This window comes from Bos grunniens, chromosome 13 (assembly GCF_055505025.1).
Source record: "Bos grunniens cultivar Pamir isolate PY7600 chromosome 13, Bosgru_T2T1.0, whole genome shotgun sequence".
NCBI classification, from domain to species: domain Eukaryota; kingdom Metazoa; phylum Chordata; class Mammalia; order Artiodactyla; family Bovidae; genus Bos; species Bos grunniens.
The window spans coordinates 36,828,146-36,849,467 of NC_141177.1; the positions used below are offsets into that span (position 1 = coordinate 36,828,146).

The 21,322-nt window shown below is 44.0% G+C and overlaps 1 protein-coding gene across 5 annotated transcripts in view; it reads right to left on the reverse strand.

The window, feature by feature from the left end:
* DIP2C (DIP2 acetate--CoA ligase C (putative)) overlaps positions 1 to 21,322 on the reverse strand; it is a 292,447-nt gene that overhangs the window by 96,796 nt on the left and 174,329 nt on the right. For all 5 annotated transcript variants that reach the window (XM_086333509.1, XM_086333507.1, XM_086333508.1 and 2 more), the window contains 3 exons: positions 19,240 to 19,365; positions 16,134 to 16,343; positions 2,155 to 2,289 (listed from right to left, as the gene is read on the reverse strand). In XM_086333509.1, coding sequence (XP_086189635.1) covers positions 2,155 to 2,289; positions 16,134 to 16,343; positions 19,240 to 19,365 — 471 coding nt within the window. The remainder of the gene's footprint in view (positions 1 to 2,154; positions 2,290 to 16,133; positions 16,344 to 19,239; positions 19,366 to 21,322) is intronic.

Sequence of the window (21,322 nt, forward strand, 5' to 3'; positions counted from 1 at the left end):
CCTGAGAAATCTGTATGCAGGTCAGGAAGCAACAGTTAGAACCAGAAATGGAACAACAGACTTGTTCCAAATCCAAGGAAAGGAGTACATAAAAGCTGTATATTGTCACCCCGCTTATTTAACTTATATGCAGAGTATATCATGAGAAATGCTGGACTGGATGAAGCTGAAATCAAGATTGCCAGGAGAAACATCAATAACCTCAGATATGCAGATGACAGCACCCTTATGGCAGAAAGTGAAGAAAAACTAAAGAGCCTCTTGATGAAAAGCGAAAAAGTGAAAGAGGACAGTGAAAAAGTTGGCTTGAAACTCAACATTCAGAAAACAAAGATCATGGGGAAGCACTGGAAACAGTGAGAGACTTTTCTTGGGCTCCAAAATCACTGCAGATGGTGACTGCAGCCATGAAATTAAAAGGCACTTGCTTCTTGGAAAAAAAGCTATGACCCACCTAGACAGTATGTTAAAAAGCAGAGCCATTACTTTGCCAACAAAGGTCCATCTAGTCAAAGCTATGGTTTTTCCAGTAGTCATGTATGGATGTGAGATTTGGACTATAAAAAAAGCTGAGCGCTGAACAATTGATGCTTTTGAACTGTGGTGTCAGGGAAGACTCTTGAAGAGTCCCTTGGACTGCAAGGAGATCCAACCAGTCAATGCTAAAGGAAATCAGCCCTGAATATTCACTGAAAGGACTGATGCTGAAGCTGAAAGTTCAATTCTTTGTCCAACTGATGTGAAGAACTGACTCATTGGAAAAGACCCTGATGCTGGGAAAGATTGATGGCGGGAGGAGAAGGGGACGACAGAGGATGAGATGGTTGGATGGCATCACCGACTCAATGGACATGAGTTTGAGCAAGCTCCGGGAGTTGGTGATGGACAGGGAAGCCTGGCATGCTGCAGTCCATGGGGTCACAAAGAGTAGGACATGACTGAGCAACTGAACTCAACTGAATCTGGTTTGGATGAATCAGAGATTATTTCTCAAGGCCACTGAGAAATAATGCTGAGAAATGGTGCTCCAGCTTAAACAGGACACACACATCATCCTAGGACCCAGCTCAGAGCATCTCATGTGTTAGGTCTGGGATGTGGCCCACAATCTGTTTTCCAACAACTGCCCCATGTGGTTTTGATACAAGATGCTATCACACCACTGGACTGGACACCAGATGAATTTACCTGGGGGAGGAGGTGAAGATGATAAATTTCAAAGGCAACAAAGATACTAAAGTGGTGAAGACAAGGACAACAGTAACGACAGATTCAAGAAACAATGGATTTAGTGGAGAACTACACAAACATCGACACTGAGAAGCAGTCCAGAGAAACCAATCATACTGGATACTGGATTGACTCCAGATGTACTAACAGAGAACTCACAATCCAGCGACCTTGGGCTCTGATCACAGTGAGGAGGCATCAGCCTGTTGGAGGCTGGGTTCAGGCCTCCTCATCACTCCTGAGTCACTGTGTCACAGACACAAGCTCAGTGGTATAGAGGGCACACAGAAGCTACTACAGACATCTTCCAAGTAAAGAACACTTTACATCATCATCAGGTTCCATGCTAACTGTCATGACCCTGGAGGTCAAGGAATGCAGAATAAAGCATGAAGTTCATGTTCCAGCCTGTCACTTCAGAATGGGTAACAGAAAGATGTTAGAGCACGCGAAGATGAAAGATTCGAGTAATAAGAGAACCCCAACGGCTGTACACAAATCACCAACACCTTATTCAACATGGAGGGAGAAAAGGACCCTCTTTCTTCCAAAGTCTAAAGCACGAAACTGCCCATCTCTGTCAATTATTTTGGTTGCGTTAAGCTCCATACTGACCTCCAAGTACCTGGTCATAGTCTTGACACCTGCGCTAATTTTTAACTGTGGAATCAACATCATTCACCACCAAAAACAGCAGGATTTTATCAAATTTTTTTCTTCTCATGACTAAACTCCTACAACAAGGAGTAACTCTTGCCCTTGGAGACAGTCTGCACTTCCTGTAACTGTGCCACCTTCTAGGGAAGCTCATGAAGGCCCTGATGAGCTCATGAGCCGACTGTGTCCCTAGAAGAAACACATCCAGGCAGGGCACAGAAGGGCACCTGGAATTTACAAAGGAGGAAAACTTGCTGGAAGACGTACCATCGCCAGTCTCCATGAGCTCGGCATTGCCATACTTCGGGGCTGTCCGCGACGTCGTGGAGCCTTGCGGCCTTTCTACTTGTATTGCATGTTCTGAGGTGTAAGTGGTTACGTCAGGAGGTGCAGAGTGATTTTCTGTAAAGAAGCAAACTGTAAGTTTTCTGGTAATCATGATACATTTATTATGAAAGCTACATAAGCAGTTAAGTTTTCCAAAATGCCACATCCTAAGAAGAGGACAAGATTCTGAATCAAAAACTAGAACAAAAACTTAGGCATAAAGATGGTCTTTACCATAATTTACACTGCTCAACATGAACAAAGTTAGGTAAAACTTCAGACACAATATCACTGCAGGACCCACATCAATGACTCACTGTAACATTTTAATTAGAATAATGTCATCAAGTGGCCAATGGAAGAAGATAGTGTAAGTTATGTGTTTGCTCATAACAGAGTAATTTTCTTGTCTGTCATAGCAGAGGCAGTTAAGAGTTCAAGCTTTAGACATAGAGAGCCTGGGGTTTGACTCCCAATTCTGCAAATTCTTGAGACCTTGGAAAGCATGCTGACCCCTATACTTTGGTCTCTTCATCCATCAAATGGGAAAAATGGTAACTAGTTGCTTGTTGGATACACATATGTAAATGAGTTAACATATGTGAAGTTTGTAATACTACACAGGGTTATCAAAACTATCCCCAAGAAAAAGAAATGCAAAATAGGCAAAATAGTTGTCTGAGGAGGTCTTATAAACAGTGGAGAAAAGAAGAGAAGCGAAAGGCAAAGGAGAAAAGGAGAGATATATCCATCTGAAGGCAGAGTTCCAAACATTAGCAAGGAGATAAGAAAGCCTTACTCAATGATCAATGCAAAGAAATAGAAGAGGACAACAGAATGGGAAAGACTAGGGATCTCTTCAAGGAAATCAGATACCAAGGGAACATTTCGTGCAAAGATGGGCACAATAAAGTACAGGAATGGAAAAAAACAAAACAAAACAAAAAGGACAGAAATGGGATGGATCTAACAGAAGCAGAAGATATTAAGAACAGGTGGCAAGAATAAGATCTTAATGACCCAAATAACCACAATGGTGTGATTATTCACCTAGAGCCAGACATCCTGGAGTGTGAACTTGAGTGGGCCTTAGGAAGCATCACTATGAACAAAGCTAGTGAAGGTGATGGAATTCCAGCTGTGCTATTTCAAATCCTAAAAGATGATGCTGTGAAACTGCTGGCATTCAATATGCCAGCAAATTTGGAAAACTCAGCAGTGGCCACAGGACTGGAAAAGGTCAGTTTTCAAAGAAGGGCAATACTAAAGAATGTTCCAACCACTACATAACTGCACTCATTTCAGATGCTAGCAAAGTAATGCTCAAAATTTTCCCAGTAGGCTTCAACAGTATGTGAACCAAGAACTTCCAGATGTTCAAGCTGGATTTTTAAAAGGCAGAGGAACCAGACATCAAATTGCCAACATCCAGTGGATCATTGGAAAAGCAAGGGAATCCCAGAAAACCATCTACTTCTGCTTCACTGACTACGATAAAGCTTTTGACTATGTGGATCACAACAAACTGTGGAAAATTCTTCAAGAGATGAGATTACCATACCACCTTACCTGCCTTCTGAGAAATCTCTATGCAGGTCAAGAAGCAACAGTTAGAACAGGACATGGAACAACAGACTGGTTCCAAATCGGGAAAGGAGTACGTCAAGGCTGTATATTGTCACCCTGCTTATTTAACTTCTATGCAGAGTACATCACGAGAAATGCTGGGATGGAGGAAGCACAAGCTGGAATCAAGATTGCTGGGAGAAATATTAATAACCTCAGATATGCAGATGACACCACCCTTATGGCAGAAAGTGAAGAAGAACTAAAGGGCTTCTTGATGAAAGTGAAAGAGGAGAGTGAAAAAGTTGGCTTAAAGCTCAACATTCAAAAAACTAAGATCATGGCATCTGGTTCCATCACTTTATGGCAAATAGCTGGGGAATAACTGGGAACAGTGACAATCTTTATTTTCTTGGGCTCCAAAATCATTGCAGATGCTGACTGCATCCATGAAAGTAAAAGACACTTGCTCCTTGGAAGAAAAGTGAAAAAAGTGAAAGTCGCTCGGAGTCTGACTCTTTGAGACCCCCACGAACTAGACAGTCCATGGAATTCTCCAGCCCAGAATACTGGAGTGGGTAGCCTTTCCCTCCTCCAGGGGATCTTCCCAACCCAGGGATCAAACCCAGGTCTCCCACATTGCAGGTAGATTCTTTACCATCTGAGCCACAGGGGAAGCCCAAGAATACTGGAGTGGGTAGCCTTTCCCTTCTCCAGCAGATCTTCCCAACCCAGGAATTGAACCAGGGTCTCCTACATTGCAGGTGGATTCTTTACCAACTATCAGGGTAAAGAGCTATCAGGGAAGCCCCCTTTGAGGAAAAGCTATGACAAACCTAGACAGAGTATTAAAAAACGAAGACATTTCTTTGCTGACAAAGGTCCATATAGTCAAACCTATGTTTTTTCCAGTAGTCATGTATAGATGTGAGAGTTGGACCATAAAGACATTTGAGTTTCAAAGAATTGATGCTTTTGAACTGTGGTATTGGAGAAGACTTGAGAGGCCCTTGGACTGCAAGGAGACCGAGCCAGTCAATCCTAAAGGAAATCAACCCTGAATATTCACTGGAAGGACTGATGCTGAAGCTCCAATTCTTTGGCCACCTGATGCGAAGAACTCACTCATTTGAAAAGATCCTGATGCTGGGAAAGACTGAAGTCAGTAGGAGACAAGGACAACAGAGGACAAGATGGTTGGATGGTATCACCGACTCAACACACCTGAGTCTGAGCAAGCTCTGGGAGATGAAGGATAGGGAAACCTGCGTGCTGCAGTCCATGGGGTCTCAAAGAGTTAGACATGACTGAGTGACTGAACAACACATGTGAAATTCTTAGAACAATTCATGATAGAAAGTGAACATCTAAAAAATAGTGGCTATTTTAGTATCTGTTTTAGCATGAACACTATTGAACAGTCCAGTCATTCAAAAAACAATTGTTTACATTTATTGTATGGGACTGCGTTCTGCACATGAGACATGCAGTGGGCCCTCCACACATTACTTGATGATAAAACCTAAGAACTTAAATGGTTAAATGGAGAAAGCACAATTTTGCATTTATTAAGTAAGACATATGACTTCCCTGGTGGTACAGTGGATAAGAACCCATCTGCCAATGCAGGGAACATGGGTTCAATCCTTGGTTCAGGAACTAAGCCTGTGTGCCACAACGACTGAGCCTGCATGCTGGAACTACTGAAACCTATGAGCCTAGAGCCTGAGCTCAACAAGAGAAGCCACCACAATGAGAAGCCCACAGACAACAGTTAGAGAGTAGCTCCTGCTCTCAGCAACTGGAGAAAGCCCACACGCAGCAAAGACCTAGGCACAACCAACCATAAATAAATATTTTGAGTATGTCAAATGAGACTTGTGATGTCATTTTATACATAATAAGTTCTAGTAATGGGTATTATACTATTAATTTTGATTTGTTAAGCCTTACGACACAGAAACTACTAAGATTTAACTAGTTTGTCAAGATTCTGTAATTCCACGTGACAAAAGCATAGTATTTTGTGCTGTTAAAGGGGAACAGGTGCTGGAAAGCCTTTCTCCTGTGGCCACTGCCTACCTTGGCACTACAAATGAAGGCCAGTTTAAACTGTGAACTCACTAATGAAAAGCACAAGAACAAGGTAAAACAGAACACCAAAGAGATCACAGAAAGAACATTGTTTACAGACTGTGCTAAACAAGAAGCCTGGGCATGTCCAGTTGATTTTGCTGGGACCTGTATGCCAGGGGACTCAAATTTTAGCTGTTGTGCAAATGTCTGGAAACCACCTCAGTCATGGGTATGGTCCTGAGGTTGCAGGTAATTTTAACAAGTAGGTAGATTGGCAAGTCCCGAATCCGCCTGAAGTGAAGAGACTGACTTCTGTGGCAGTGAACATGTATACATTAAGAGATATTACACCAAGTGAGACTTGAGGCCGAGAAATATTAACCTGAACTCCTAGGTAAGCTTCAAATGTAGCAACAGTCCAACCAATGCAGGTGCTTGGGCCTCTGGAGCCCCTTGAGCCCAGGCACACTAATCAGCGCCTGGAAAACATACATGGGAGCTGAGTGCTGGGCCACCAGGAGTCACCTGACTAGTCCTCAGGTCCACGTCTCAGAGCTCATCACCTGGGACCGGTTATCGACTTTCCTATGCCTCCATCCCTCATCCTGTAAAAGGAGGTGATGATGACAGTGCCTACCTCTGAGTGACACTGGGAATCACACAGATAAAGGGACACAAGCACTGGTGTTACCAGACATGCAGACAGACGTGCCAGGAGAGGAACACACGGGCAGTTCATGGTACCCACAACTACTCTTCCAGAGTCTGAGCCTGCAGATCGCTGAGAAATAACAGCTGGCATCAGCCCCTAAGCATAGGCCATCAGTAGAGAGCCCAGCTCCCCACTTCTCATCTCCCTGTTCCAGAAGTGCCCAGGCTGTTATGTACTGAACTATGTCCTCTCGAAATTCACATGTTGGAGTCTAGTCCCCAGGTCCTCAGAAGGTGACTGTTTGGAGACAGTGGTCTTTTTAAAATAAATTTATTCACGGTTGTACTGGTTTTCATTGCTGCCTATAGGCTTTCTCTAGTTGTGGGAAGCAAGGGCTACTCTCCAGTTGTGGTGTGTGGGCTTCTTGCTGCAGTGGCTTCTCTCACTGTGGACCGTGGGGAAGGGCACACGGGCTTTAGTAGTTGTGGTGCAAGGGCTTAGTTGCTCTGTAGCATGTGGAATCTTCCCAGACCAGGGGTTGAACCCATGTCCCCTGCATTCGCAGGTGGATTCTTAATCACTGGACCACAAGGGAAATCTGAGACAGTGATCTTTAAAAAGATAATTAAGGCCTAAATGAAGCCACCAAGAAGGGCCCTAATTCAATCTAACTGGTGTCCTTGTGAGAAAAGATGAGGTCACAGATACCCACAGAGAAGACAGCTGTCTACATGCCCAGCAGAGAGGCCTCAGAAGAAACTGCTGACACTGTGATCTCAGACTTCCAGCCTCCAGGATTGCAAACCACGGAATGAAAGTTGTTTGTGTTTCAAGTGCTTTGTTATGGCTGTTTGAGCCACCTGACATACACCCTTAAGGTAAATTTCTTAGATCACAGCCCAGAAAAAGCTCACCTGTTAGAGAGAGGAGGGTGGGGGTGGGATGCTTTGTGAGACTGCTGAGGACCATTTAAATGACCTCCTTAATATTTCAGACACTGCATTCATTCATTCTCTTCATTTCCCCCGCATTTGCTTTTGCCAAACAGACCTTATTTCATGTTTTAATATAATCTAGTTCTCCATGGCTGAGTAGTTAACTCACAGGGGCCTCATATTTCAAATAAAACTACAATAGATGCCAACATATGATGCATAACATTTCAAATTAGCCACATAAGACAAAAGCAGCTAAAACGTTAAGCTTACTGCATTTCCATCTTACTCAGATTTACTTGTTCTTGTTACATGGTAGCCACATCACTGTGATGGCCAACAAGTCTTTGTGCTGAGCGGCCACTTTGAAGGTGGGAAAAGGAACCATTCCAATACATCTGGTGATTAAGACATAGGAGCAGTGACAGCTGCGTGACTTCAATGTGCTTTCCAAATTTATTTATATGCCAGCCCCTCCCCCTCCCCTGCAAACTCCCCACATATGCTGTCACTGCAGGATCATAAACCCAGCAGCTGGCTGCTGTTATGAAGCCAAGAACATTCTGCCACTGCAGTGACACACAGTGCCCTGATTCATCTGGATAAAGATCAGGCCTCCAGGCATTTAACTCTGAGTTCGATACCTATTTTTTGGTAGTGTTTAAAAGACCTTTGTATATAAAAGATGCTCAAGAAACATTTGATGGGTAAGATAAAACAGAGTGTGGCTGAAGGTGCAGGTTCAAAGGTCTAAAGTGCACATCAGCCCCAGGCTTGAGACCTATCAGGTCCAAATGTACCAGGAGCTGAAGACCAAGGATTCTCATCAGAGCAGGTTTGCATCTTCTGAGCCAGATGACCCACCGTTCCTGAGTTCAATTTCCCAAAACTCTTAAAATAAACAGAAAAATGGCAGCCATCTTTCCAACCACGTATCAGGTGTCACCTCTTTTGTGACTGCCCCAGAGCTACTGTGACAGCTTTGCACCTGTTCCCTGACAGGTGGGACCTGTTCCATCCACCCTGGTATGGCTTCTGTTCCCAGCAGCTGCCATGGGTTCCTGAAGACCCTGGACTCAAGGCACTAGGGGAAGATGGGAGGGGAGTGTGTTTGGCCTTCTTCCAGGACAGTATCTGCTGTCTTGGCGCCACCAGTACCAGAGGTCCATCTCACTCACTGCATCCCCTCCCATTTGGGATGTTAGTCTGTTACTCTTGCCAACCATCCAACCCTGTGGATGGCTGTTTTAGCCATGACCATTTCAGGGTACTAGCTGACCTTCCTGCTCAGCTCCACCATGGATTCCATGCGTCCTTGAACCACCCCCTTCCCTATCTCCACTCTTGCAGGTGTCCAGCTCAGTCCGGCTCTTGTGTCCTACTCAGATGCTAAAGTTGCCCAATACCCAGCTCACATCGCTTGCACTCAGCAAACATTGGCATGATAGTTCAAAGAATGAATGAACACAAGAATGAGTACACCAGAGCACTTAATGACTAGAGATAATGTGCTTCTGTTTCTCACATTGCTAAAAAGCAACTTTCCTTAATTCTGACTAGGGACCTCAGGGGTCCAGTGGTCAGAGAAGCTATTTTCAGCCTGTTATTTTTAGTGCCCAAATAACTTCTAAAATAAGAGAAGAAAAAGGGGAAATCTGTTCTTCATGTGTAGAAAGCTAAGTACTCATTGTCCACTAACTGATGACAAGTAAGGAGAGCCGTGTTAAGGAACCCAGCCTTCCATCTGTCAACAGGGCCCTCCCAAGTCTCCCCTGGTCAATACGACCTCTTCTGTCACTGAGCAGGAAGTGATGTAGGCCCTCAGACCACCCGTCCATCCAGCTGCCCTGGCTTCCTAAGACGACATGGCTGTGCCCTCCACATGGAAGCAGAAAACCGGGTTCCTCAATGGAAACGTGGAGGTAATATTACCCGGTGAAAGGCGCCTGCAACGACGCTGAGCGAAGCAGTCAGAGCATCCAGCTTGTCGCTGGAGATGCTGCTTGGCTGCCCACTGTACCAACCTGTTTTCCACGTGCGGGTCACCAGAAGAGCAGGCCTTCCTCCTTGGTTTCCCCCAAAACATCCACCTCCCCAGTTTGACAGAAGTCCCAACAGGAGGGTTCTACTGGTGTGTCACCCATGTGTCATACTGACACATGACAATGTAAGTGAAGATTTATCTCCTTACTCTTTAATAATCACTCGGGGAAAGAACAGTATGCCGTGGTTACCAGTGAGAGCGTGTGTGAAACACTGCTAATGGCAATTCACAGTTGCTTTTCAGATTTGTAGACTAAACCTGGAGATGGTTAGAAAGGGTTCAACATTCAAATATTTCTCTTAGCCAAAGCTCTAAGAAATTGACTTTAGCAGGATTACACAGGTTCTCAGACCTGGAACGGCCTTCTTCCCACATTTATGCCACAAATATCCCATAAAAATTTGACAGCTACTGTTAGACAAATCTCAGGATAGTCTAATATCAGAACAGAAATCTTTAACTTTTTGTTTTGTATTGGGATATAGCTGATTAACAAACAATGCTGTGATACTTTCAAGTGAACAGGGAAGGCTCAGCCATACGTGTACATGTACCCAGTCTCCCCCAAACTCCCCTCCCATCCAGGCTGCCACATAACATTGAGCAGAGTTCCATGTGTTGTATGGTAGGTCCATGTTGGGTTATCCATTCTAAATATAGCAGTCAGAAGAGAAACCTTTAACTCCTGACAATAGCTTCTCGACTTTTACATCCACAAACTTAACTTCCTGCCAAAGGGCTCCAACTACCACAGACCTGCAGGACCACAGATGCAGACAGCTGTGATGGGGACACTGGAATTTTATCATTTATGCTAAGTTTAACTGTATTTCTGTGTGTTTTTAACCAGCAGGTCCAAGCTGGAACAAAAAAGCCAAGGGGAAGCCAGCCCCGGGCGTCACGAGCAGGTGCTCCCACATCCGACAGATGGGGGTCTGGCTCCTGAGGACCACTTACTAGCTGGTGCCATGGGCGCCACATCCACTCCCTAGGCCTCGGCGTTCTCATCAGTGGAGCTGCAGTGTGCTGACACTTGCTCCTCACTGAGGCTGAGGGCACAAGCAACACTGCACCCACACATTCGGCAGTTATGGTGACACTGCCATCCTCGTGCTCAAGCCCACAGGCTCTGCTTCTGCCATTTCTCCCCTTGTGTGGGGATCCTTTCCTCTCATGAGTTTCAGGAAATAAATCTGAGAGACTCAAGTGCATAAAGCGTAAATGACTGTTACTACTTCCTGAGTCATACGTATTTGAACTTTGGGAAAAGACAGCATATTAAAAAGCAGAGACATTACTTTGCCAACAAAGGTCCGTCTAGTCAAAGCTATGGTTTTTCCAGTGGTCATGTATGGATGTGAGAGTTGGGCTATAAAGAAAGCTGAGCGCCAAAGAATTGACACTTCTGAACTGTGGTGTTGGAGAAGACGCTTGAGTCCCCTGAAGTGCAAGGAGATCCAACCAGTCAACCTAAAGGAAATCAGTCCTTTATATTCATTGGACAGACTAATGCTGAAGCTGAAATTCCAATACTTTGGCCACCCGATGCGAAGAACTGACTCACTGGAAAAGACCCTGATGCTGGTAAAGATTGAAGGCACTAGGAGAAAGAGATGGCAGAGGATGAGATGGTATCACCGACTCAACGGGCACAAGTCTGAGCAAGCTCTGGGAGTTGGTGTTGAACAAGGAAGCCTGGCGTGCTGCAGTCCATGGGGTCGCAAAGAGTTGGACACAACTGAGCTGAACTGAACAGATGTCGCTCTGCTCTATGCACCAAGGTGTGAGCAGCAGGCCCCAGGTACTCCTGCAGCATGAAGCATGTCCTGGATGAAGGGTTAGGATAATTATGGGTCAAAAGCCATGACTTTGAATCTAAGTATAAAATTCAAATAAATAAAATCAGTTTCAAGCTGCAAAAGCCCCAAAGCATTTTTGGAGAAAAGCGGCAGGAGCAGATCTGTGCCCTGACAACATCAACAGGGCAACAAGGACAGCATGAACAGGACAGACAGAGGCCAGAAGGGCTACAGTAATGAGACTAAGGTGTGGTGCCTGGAGCCAGGATCCAGGGAGTAGTGATGGAGCAGAAGGAGGCCTGCATTACACGTGGCAGTCGAATGCCCAGAACAAGGGTTCTGCTGGTCTGAGGACAGCAGGACCTCGTTAGACAGCTTGATCTCAGGACACAGGCCAGGCTGAGGGGCAGGGTCAAGAGGCACTCTGAAATGTGGATGGGAGAAGGAAGTAAGGATTTGAAAGTCGTGAAAGAGCAGGTAGCCTTAAAGACTGTGGGAGTGGATGACATGGGCAAGAACACAAAGAGACAGGATGGGGAGAGGAGCCACCAGAGGAGAGGCAAGGGCAGAGGGGAAGGAGAACCAGGGTGTGGTACCAGCGGGCGAGGAGAGAAAAAGTAGTCATCACAACCAGAGCTCTGGTTTCCAGAGGAGAGAAGTGAAGCCGCAACAGAGGAGAGAGTTGAGTCAGCAGATGTGGGAGGAGCCAGGATCCAGAATGAGGACAAGAAGATGAGCCTTGGAAAGAAGGAGCTTTCTTTCCCAGAAAAGGAATCACAGCAAAAAAAAAAAAAAACATGAATGGAGAAAGACAGGGAAACATGTGAGCTGGAAAGGGATCAGTGGTTAGAGATGTTCGACAAGGAGATAGACTAAGATCCATGGTGACATTCCCTTAACTTCAGTATCTGTAGATCTCAGCTTTATTATGAACGGATGAAGAAAATGCAGGATTAGAAGCCAAACCTAGGACCTAACTAAAAATTCCCACAGTCATGTTGGCCAAAGAGATATACCTCTCAAGCCAGGCTTCTTTTAGTACAGAATCACCCACAGAGCCACAGAAACACGCAGTAATTGATGGAAGAGTCTCACAGGCCTTGTGTTACCTAATGCAAATTTTCTTTTCCTGCTTACTTTTTCAATAGCATGGTTTAAAATTCTCTACAACAGGAGCTGGCAAACTATGGCTCACGGGGTGGCCTGTCAGCTGTGTTTATAAATGAAGTCTTGCTGGTGCGCAGCCATGCCTGCTGTTCACGCACTGTCTGTTGCTCTTGAGCCAGGGCACTGAGGAATGGCAGCAGGGACTGTATGGCCCACAAAGCCTGACACCCACTCTCTGGCCCTTTCCTGGAAAAACTGGCGGACATTGCCTCTGAATCAGGAAACTCCAGCTGCTGGGGACGCCCTGGCCAGGAAGGGAGGCAAGAGTGTTGCAGAGAGACCCCAGCCCCAGTGGTGCAGGCTTTCCTAATACCACCATCCTTGGTGTGTAGTTCGTATTTTAAGATTGTAAATGTCTGAAAAGTATCAGTAAAGAGATTATGAAAGAAGTGATACTATGGATGATTATACATAAATAAATTATGGTTATTTATTACATTCAGCCCTCTGAGCAAATTCCCTAGAAAACCAGAATCTAGATCCTGAACAAATGCCAGGCTCCAGGCTAATTATGCATCAAGCACATGGAGGCATGTCTACCTGCTTAGCAGGATCGATACAGGAAAACTGATGAGAATTTCCTTGCTGATACAAACAGCAGCATTCATGCTGATAAACTCTATGATACCCTGGAAATGCAATTACTTCTACGAATATCTGGCTAATGACAATATACCCCTACACATGCAGATGAAACATACATGAGACATCATTTCAAATGCATCAGTCACAAAGATGACACACATCTTACCTATACATCTGTAGCTCATTAAGAAGTCTCTTTAATTTCTTGACTATACAAATTTTGATGCTGAATGTATAACAATGTTATCTATTCTGCTTTGTTCTTATTTCTTAATCTAGAAATGTATTAATAGTTTCTCCTCACTTTCTCTATTTCCATGTAGCTAATTCCTATAATATTTTACTCCAGTGCCTTTTTATAAATATGTTTCTTGAAGTTTCAAGTGTTGCTTTAATTCTTCTGGTTACTCTAAATTATGCCCCTTGACTTCTGATAAAGTATTTTAGAGGTACTAATCCTTTGCCAATTGTCTCAGGAACACGGCATGCACGAAGGTTCTGTAAACATGCTCTGGTTTTCTCTCTTGACAATGTGGAGGCCCTGTTCTGTCTAGGTTGCAGAGGCCATTGCACGGTGCGTCCATCTTCCTGAGTCACAAATGTGCACACCTCAGGCGTTAGCATCTTGTGACAGGGATGCCTCGAGCCCTCATTGTCAGTGCTCAAGTGTGAATACCATCTAGCAGAGCCACAGGAACAAAGATTCCCTGGATGGGGACCACGTCATCCACTAAGCCAGTCTGACAGGAGGTGCGTGGTGCCCCTGTGCATCAGGATGGACATACAAGGATACAGGACTTCCTTCTAAGACGACAGTGCAGAAGTACCACTCACTTGTCTGTCACTTGGTGGTCTCTAACCACTCATTTTCCCTCTGCCCACCGGGTGAGAGACATTTCCATAGACTCTATCCAAGTGCCTCACCTCGAGAGGTGCATTCCTCTTTGCACCCAAGGTACAAAGTGGTGGTTTATTTGACCCTACGTACCTTAAAACACACACGTACACGTAATACTTTCTTATTTTGCAGGCTTTTGATGGCCTCAACAAAAGGTCCAATACTGTCAATTCTGAATTTTCACTTCTTTGGCTTTTGTCACAGGGATAAAAAAAATCTTAATTCTCCTTTTCTTCTTATTTTGCCACTGCTTTTTTTCAACAAAATTTGTTTTGCATTTATAGAAAATTCCTAGATATTCCAGGAGCTTATCTTTGTGCCAAATTAGAAATTAGTGAAATGTCACATACACAGAAGCTCTCTTTTAGTTACACTGAGGCTTAACACACATGAGTAATGCAACCTTTTATAGTCTGGGTAGGTTAAATTATCTGTGCTATAATTTCCTCCAATATTCCGTGTGTAACTTCATAAAGTGAGAAACAAATGCAGGGAGTAATATGTCCAAAATTATGTATTTCTCTTGGTAAGATTGAAGATATTTCCTTAAAAGTGAACTGAATCAGGAAACACACATTCCAAAGGTCAGAGTGAGGGGCAGAGGTGGAAGGAGCTTTATGCCCCACCTGTGCATGTGGCTGCTGGATGCAGCACGCTGACAGCGCCGAGGGACTGTCTCAGGTTCCTAAACACTCGGGAAAAATTTTAGTGTCCAAAAATATGTAATGGTCACAGTTTCTCTGATTTCAAATAGAGTTTCTCAGTACACAGTAATCAACATATGCTACCAAAAATGTTTTAAACTCAAATTTAATAATGCCACTTTGCATGTGAGCATTACTTTAAAAACTGTGAAGAATTTTCCTATTTTCCCCTTTTTATTCGCAATGGAAAGGTGGCAAAGGAAGGACAGATCATTCCTCTTCTTTCCACTAACAAACTAGAGCAGGCCAACAGTGACTGCTGAGGAAGCCAGCCCTCCCTGTGTCCCGCTGGGAGACAATCGGCCTCACTGCTGATTCTGGAAAGGCTGCGGCTTTTAACCTCAGCTGCACGCTGAGCAAGTGCCACTGGGGCCAATTCCTAGAAGTCAGTATGGAACTCCTCTGACTGTCATGGAGACAGTAATCTAGAAAAAAATACTGTGTGAATGTGAATCTGAGAAGGTGGCCGAGTATCGAATTCATTCATTTCACTAGCCTATTTTCTAAATGGGGATTTTTTGGATATGAGGCTAGATGTGGGAGAAGGACATGCACCTGCCCTGTGCTCAGTGCTCAACCACTGCACTGGTGTCCCTGGACGTGGCTGACCCTGCTCCACATCATTTGAATGGAGAACATACTGAACCATCTTGGCACCAAGTTCAAAGCAAGCAATTTATTTTTATGAATATTAATATTATTTAAGTATTTAAAAATCTCAATCCACAGCTGGAAATGGATGAGAACAGATCTGGAGCTCATACACCAGATGAATGTGGCACAGTGAGCGTCAGGCGAGGGCAGAGGCAGTGACAGACACCGTCAGGTACTCCAGGCTCACGGAGCCCCAGTGCTCATTCAATACACTCTTTTCCTCTAACAACTCTTACTTAATTTCCTTTTTTACAGTTTTCAAACACCTTGCCAATGCTTCCTAACTCTGTGCTTTTTTAAATACAAAGGATCCCACTTCTCATAACCTAACATACATTCTGGGAACCACCCCAGAAATCTGAATGCCTACAGCAGAAAACTGCTATAATGATGAAAGCTGCAGTGATGAAAGTCTCCCCTTTTCAAAGTAAGGGCAAACTCACTCTCAAGGGCCCAGTCATGCTTATTAGTCATGATTAAAATGTTACTTAGGAGTGCATTATAGCATGAGGAGAAGAAAATGTGTAACCAGCTATGGCTGCATGTTTCCCTAATGAGCAAGAACGCATTTCTCTACGAACAGAAAACTTCTAAATTATAGTTTTAGAAGACGTCTAGGATGTAAAAAATAGTAAAAACCAAGGGTTTCACAGAACAGTAAAGCCAATGCAGCAAAGCAGCCCAGGGGCAGAAACAGGTCTGACCTGTCCCTCGAGTGGGTTCTGAGGCCACGATGCACAGACAGGGAAAATGCAAACTAAAAGGGGTAGGGACACTCAGCAGCCACTCAGATGCACGGACAGGGAGAACAGCACAGCCGGCTGCCATGAGGCACTCACCTATGTGTGTCTGCGCCAGGACGTCAGCCAGCCTGTGGGCAGCACCGCTGCCCCCACTCTGGGTGGAAGATGACGAGGTGGTGGAGGTGGTGGAGCCGTGGATGGCCTGGCTGATCCAGTGCTCCATGTTGATGCTGCCCTGGCTGGATGTGGGAGTCCCCTGCGAGTCACCCTGGACTGAGCCTTCGTCTTCTGAGCCAGAGGAGGTATCTGTGGGACAGAGGCAGTTAGCTGCAACTGGGGCAAGCAGCACTCCCAGGCCCAGGCCCTCTCCAAACACAGACCCACCCCACACACTAACTGGTAAATGACCTTCGAACACTCTTGAGAAGTCACAAGCTTTTCAGGTGACAAATTCTTTTTCAGTATAGCAAGGTCTTCATCCAGAGCACCTTACCTTACATATATATGCCAGAATCTTCTTAAAATTCCAAACTCAAAGACATCCTCACCTGTCCTCCACTCCAGACGCTGGGGATAACCAGATGTTTTTCTGTGTACTCAGACACCAAGCAAGAAGGCCATGGTGGCATTTTCTAAGACACTAAGCTTTAAAGTGTTCAAAGTGTGATGCTCTGTAGCCCTTCTTTATTCAAAGTATTTCTCTGAGCCATATGCTATTTTAAGTTGTGTGTGAGTGTGGCAGGTTGTGAATAAAAAATTTTATAATGATAGTGTTGGCATTTATGATTGTACAAAACTATCTCAAGACTCTAAATGACAGCTTACAAGATGTATTATACAGTATACCTGAAAATGCTAACCAAACAATTAAATGCACCAAAAATGACATTTCCAATAATGTTCTTTTATATTTTGCAAAGACACTTGTACAGGATTTGTTCTCCTGGAAGTTCTGTCTTTCATCATGAATGACACAGTAACACCCCAGAGGATGGAGTCAACATAAAGAAAAGTGCACACACAAATAAATCACACACACCTTGTACTTCAGACTCAGTATTTCCCATAAAAAGTGGCTCAGAAAAATGTCCAACTCCCTGAATATTGTCTAGTTTCAAAGATCTGGTTAAAATATATTTGAAGTGGGTTTGTTATCCATGTAAATCCGTTCTGTTTGTTATACACATACAAAAGTAAAATTTTCACATTCATATTTTGGCAAATTATAACCACAAACTAAACAAATAGGATTAAGTATACTAATTATGGTTGTGTCTGACTCTTTGCAACCCCATGGACTGTAGCCCACCAGGATTCTTTGTTCATGAATTCTCCAGGCAAGAATGAATACTGCAGTGAGTTGCCATTCCCTTCTCCAGGAGATCTTCCAGACACAGGGACTGAACCCGGGTCTCCTGCATTGTAGGCAGATTCCTAGCCATCTGAGCCATCAGTGAATCCCGTGCTGATTTAAAAACAGTTCAAATTACATGTTATGGCTCAGAATTAAGAAATGAAGGAATGTAAGGAAATCAGCAAAAAGGACTCCCTTTCCTATTAGAAAATTCTATTCTTGAGATAAAGAACATTTCTTGTATTATCTTTTAAGAAAACACAAAATAACTAAGTTTTATATTTAAATTTTGTCTTACAAAGTTCAGAACTTTCATTTCTGAAGGCATGAGAAGTTGAAGAGTGGTCTGAATTAGTACCGGACATACCTGATCACATCCCTAAGCTGAAGTACGTGCTTCTATTACCCTCACTGCTTGCAAACACTCAGGACTAAACTTTACAAGACTCCAAAAAGTGCTTTATATATTCAACTATTCTTATTCCACCTTAAATTTCTCTTGTGAACAAAGGGGTGTGCCAGGTAACAGGTCTGCAGAAAAGAGAGTGGCAACCACACCATGAATAATGCTGGAACAAGAAACACACACACACATACATACATACATACATACGTACAAAATCAAGTAAATTAGGCTCAATACTTTGTGTTTCTAACAGATACGTGGACATTTAATTTTGTGCTTCACTTCAGTTTTGAAGATAATAACGTGCGTGCGTATGTGCGTGCTAAGTCGCTTCAGCCGTGACCAACTCTGCAACCCTATGGGCTGTAGCCCTCCAGGCTCCTCTGTTCATGGGATTCGCCACAAGAACACTGGAGTAGGTTGCCATGCCCTCCTCCAGGAGATCTTCCCAACCCAGGGATTGAACCCACATCTCTTGTGTCTCCTTCATTGGCAGGCGGGTTCTTTACCTCTAGTGCCACATGTTATAGATTATAATTATTTGCACAGAGTTAAGTAGAGATATTAGGTAGTTACATAAAACTCAAGATTAAACAAAAGCAGAAATATAAATGGGGTATTACCTTCAACCATATATATCAGGGGTAGACAGACCTGTGGACCAAACTCTCTGCCTATTTTCATGACAAAGTTTTATTGGCACAGAGCTACGTCTCTCACTGATATGCTGCCCTTGGCAGCTTTAGTAACTCAATGGCAAAGCAAGCAACTGTGATACCCAAAAATACTATCTGCACTTTACAGCAAAAACTGATGTCACCAGATTTAAGTAACTGCCTGAAAGTGAAAGTCGCTCAGTCGTGTCCGACTCTTTGCGACCCCATAGACTAGACAATCCATGGAATTCTCCAGGCCAGAATACTGGAGTGGGTAGCCTTTCCCTTCTACAGGGGATCCTCCCAACCCAGGGCTCGAACCAGGGTCTCCTGCATTGCATGCAGATTCTTTACCAACTGAGCTACCAGGGAAGTAACTGCCTAAATTTTTCAATTCATTCAATTTCTTAACAGAACATTACAACCTACTGATAGTTTGAAGACTTGAGAATATGCATACACCAGTCTAAGCAGAGAAGAAATCCAACTTCTCTTGCTGTGTGAAGAATTCAATTTTATAGGACTTTAACAAAAGTCTGTATCATATTTATGCGTCTAAAATCTTAAAATGCATATTTATATAGACATTATAATGCATACATAATCATGCCAATTTTCCTTCCGAGTTTTATTTAGAGCATATACACTGTTTCTGGACTTCTGGTTCTTAAAAGCCTGAATTATAGCACCATGATTTTGAAAGCTAAAGAGACTGCAGTTGCTGGCACTAACCTAATTCTAAGGCTTGCTCATCCCTCTCTGAAGCCAACAAGGCCTGCTGCTCACCTGGGGGTGTGTAGGCGTCCATCGAGGTCTGCACAACCAAGGACCTGCGTTTGGAAGGCATAGGCACTGCCATCTTCCTTTCTTTGTGTTTAGCGAGCGCAGCCTGGACAGCTTCTGTATGGACGTCTGAAACAAAGCGGGAGCTCAATCACTCTATTGTTTGAAGACAGCCCCAAGGCCCCAAGCTTCTCTGCCTTGTTTCTGTTCCTGTAACAGAGTCTATCTTCCTACAGACACTGTCACAAATGGAAGAGTGGGGAAGGAAGGAAAGTAAATATAAGCCTGACAGTTTGAAAGCTCTAGGAAAAAGGCATTCAAATTCATTTGCAGACTTTTAACTGTTCATTTTATTACCCTAGAATCTGTATAATCAGATACTGGATGTAAATCTCTGTGGTTTTTTTTTTCTTAGTCCTTGATCTTCAAATATTTCTTCATGGGTCACATTTTCCAGCTTCATAATTCATTTTCATGTCTGTTAAGGGAAGTATGTACACCAGATATGTACAGTAATGATTTTAGCTAACAGTTTAAATATGAGTTATGGAGCAGTCCTTATATTAGGTAATCTTTGTATATTAACCCATTACATTAACTCCACCCATCTTTTTTAATGCCTGTTTTGTAAGATAGTGGCCTCAGGACTGGGTGTGGAGAATCAAGTGGACAAGGTACTATCTGTCACATAGGTCACTTTCTAAAGGGCCAAAGACAGACAAGAGACCGTCAAATGGGATAGGAATGGAAATCAGATAAAAAGACTGAATGGCTACTTAATTGTGAAGCCAGGGAAGAGATCTATTACCAGGAAATCTGAATAGTAAGGCAAGAACCTCCAAGACAGGGAACAATTAACTCAAAGGCCCTGCACTGTGCATAAGGGTGGTGCCAGCAAGACACATACAGCACCAGCCAAGGGACCCACCAGGATGAGGGCTTTGCAGGAGTGGTTGTAAGTCTGACAGGGAAGCATGGGCTTGAGGAGTAAGAGTGGATGAGGGATCATCCTGGCTGCTGGGAAGGTGCCATCTAGAGAATGAGAGAGGAGCCAGGAAAAGCGGCCAGAAGGCAGCAGTCAGGGTATGACTACACTCACCAACTTCCACACGTTCTATGGAGGAGGCTCTCGTTATTCCCATTTCACAAACAAGAAAGCAAAGGTGTAAAGCTCTCCCAGTGTAACTTGTCAGTGGCAATGACTGGGTGTGAACCAGGTGTGAGCACCTCCAGGGCCCACATCTTCACCACTAACTACAGTTCTGTAACTGCTCCTAAGAAACCTCACCCTGTTAACACTGTTCCAGTGAAACATTATTTTAAGGAGAATGCAGGCTGCATCTGGCCTAAGGGCTGGTCTGTGTTTGCCGTGACTCTCAAATGTTAACAGGGTGGAAATCCACCTGAAAATCCAATGATATACTACCATCATCTAATTCAAACTGCAAGTTCAAATGATGCCAACTGTCCCAGTAACTTCCTTTGCAGTTATTCTGTCTTTCTAGTCTGTGATTCAATCCAGGATCATGGGTGCACATATTCATTAGATTTTCTTTGCCCTTGTAGATTTGGACCAGTTTCCCAGCTTCTGCATTCCATGAAACTGGCCATTTTAAAGGATCAGTCAGTTCAGTCACTCAGTTGTGTCCGACTCTTTGCAACCCCATGGACTGCAGTATACCAGGCTTGCCTGTCCATCACCAACTCCCGGAGCTTGCTCAAACTCACATCCATCGAGTCAGTGATGCCATCCAACCATCTCATCCTCTGTCGGCCCCTTCTCTTCCTGCCTTTAATCTTTCCCAGCATGGGAGTCTTTTCCACTGAGTTAGTTCTTCGCATTAGATGGCCAAAGTATTGGAGTTTGAGCTTCAACATCAGTCCTTCCAATGAATATTCAGGACTGATTTCTTTTAGGACTTTAAAGGATACAGGCCAGTTATTTTGTAGATTGTCTTCAGCCTGGGTTTTCTGATATTTCCTCATGACTAGATGCAGACCATGCATTTTAGTGGGGACTTCACATAAGTCTGTCCCCTACTGATGGAGTTAACTTCGGTCCTTAGTTAAGGTGCTGCTATGAACA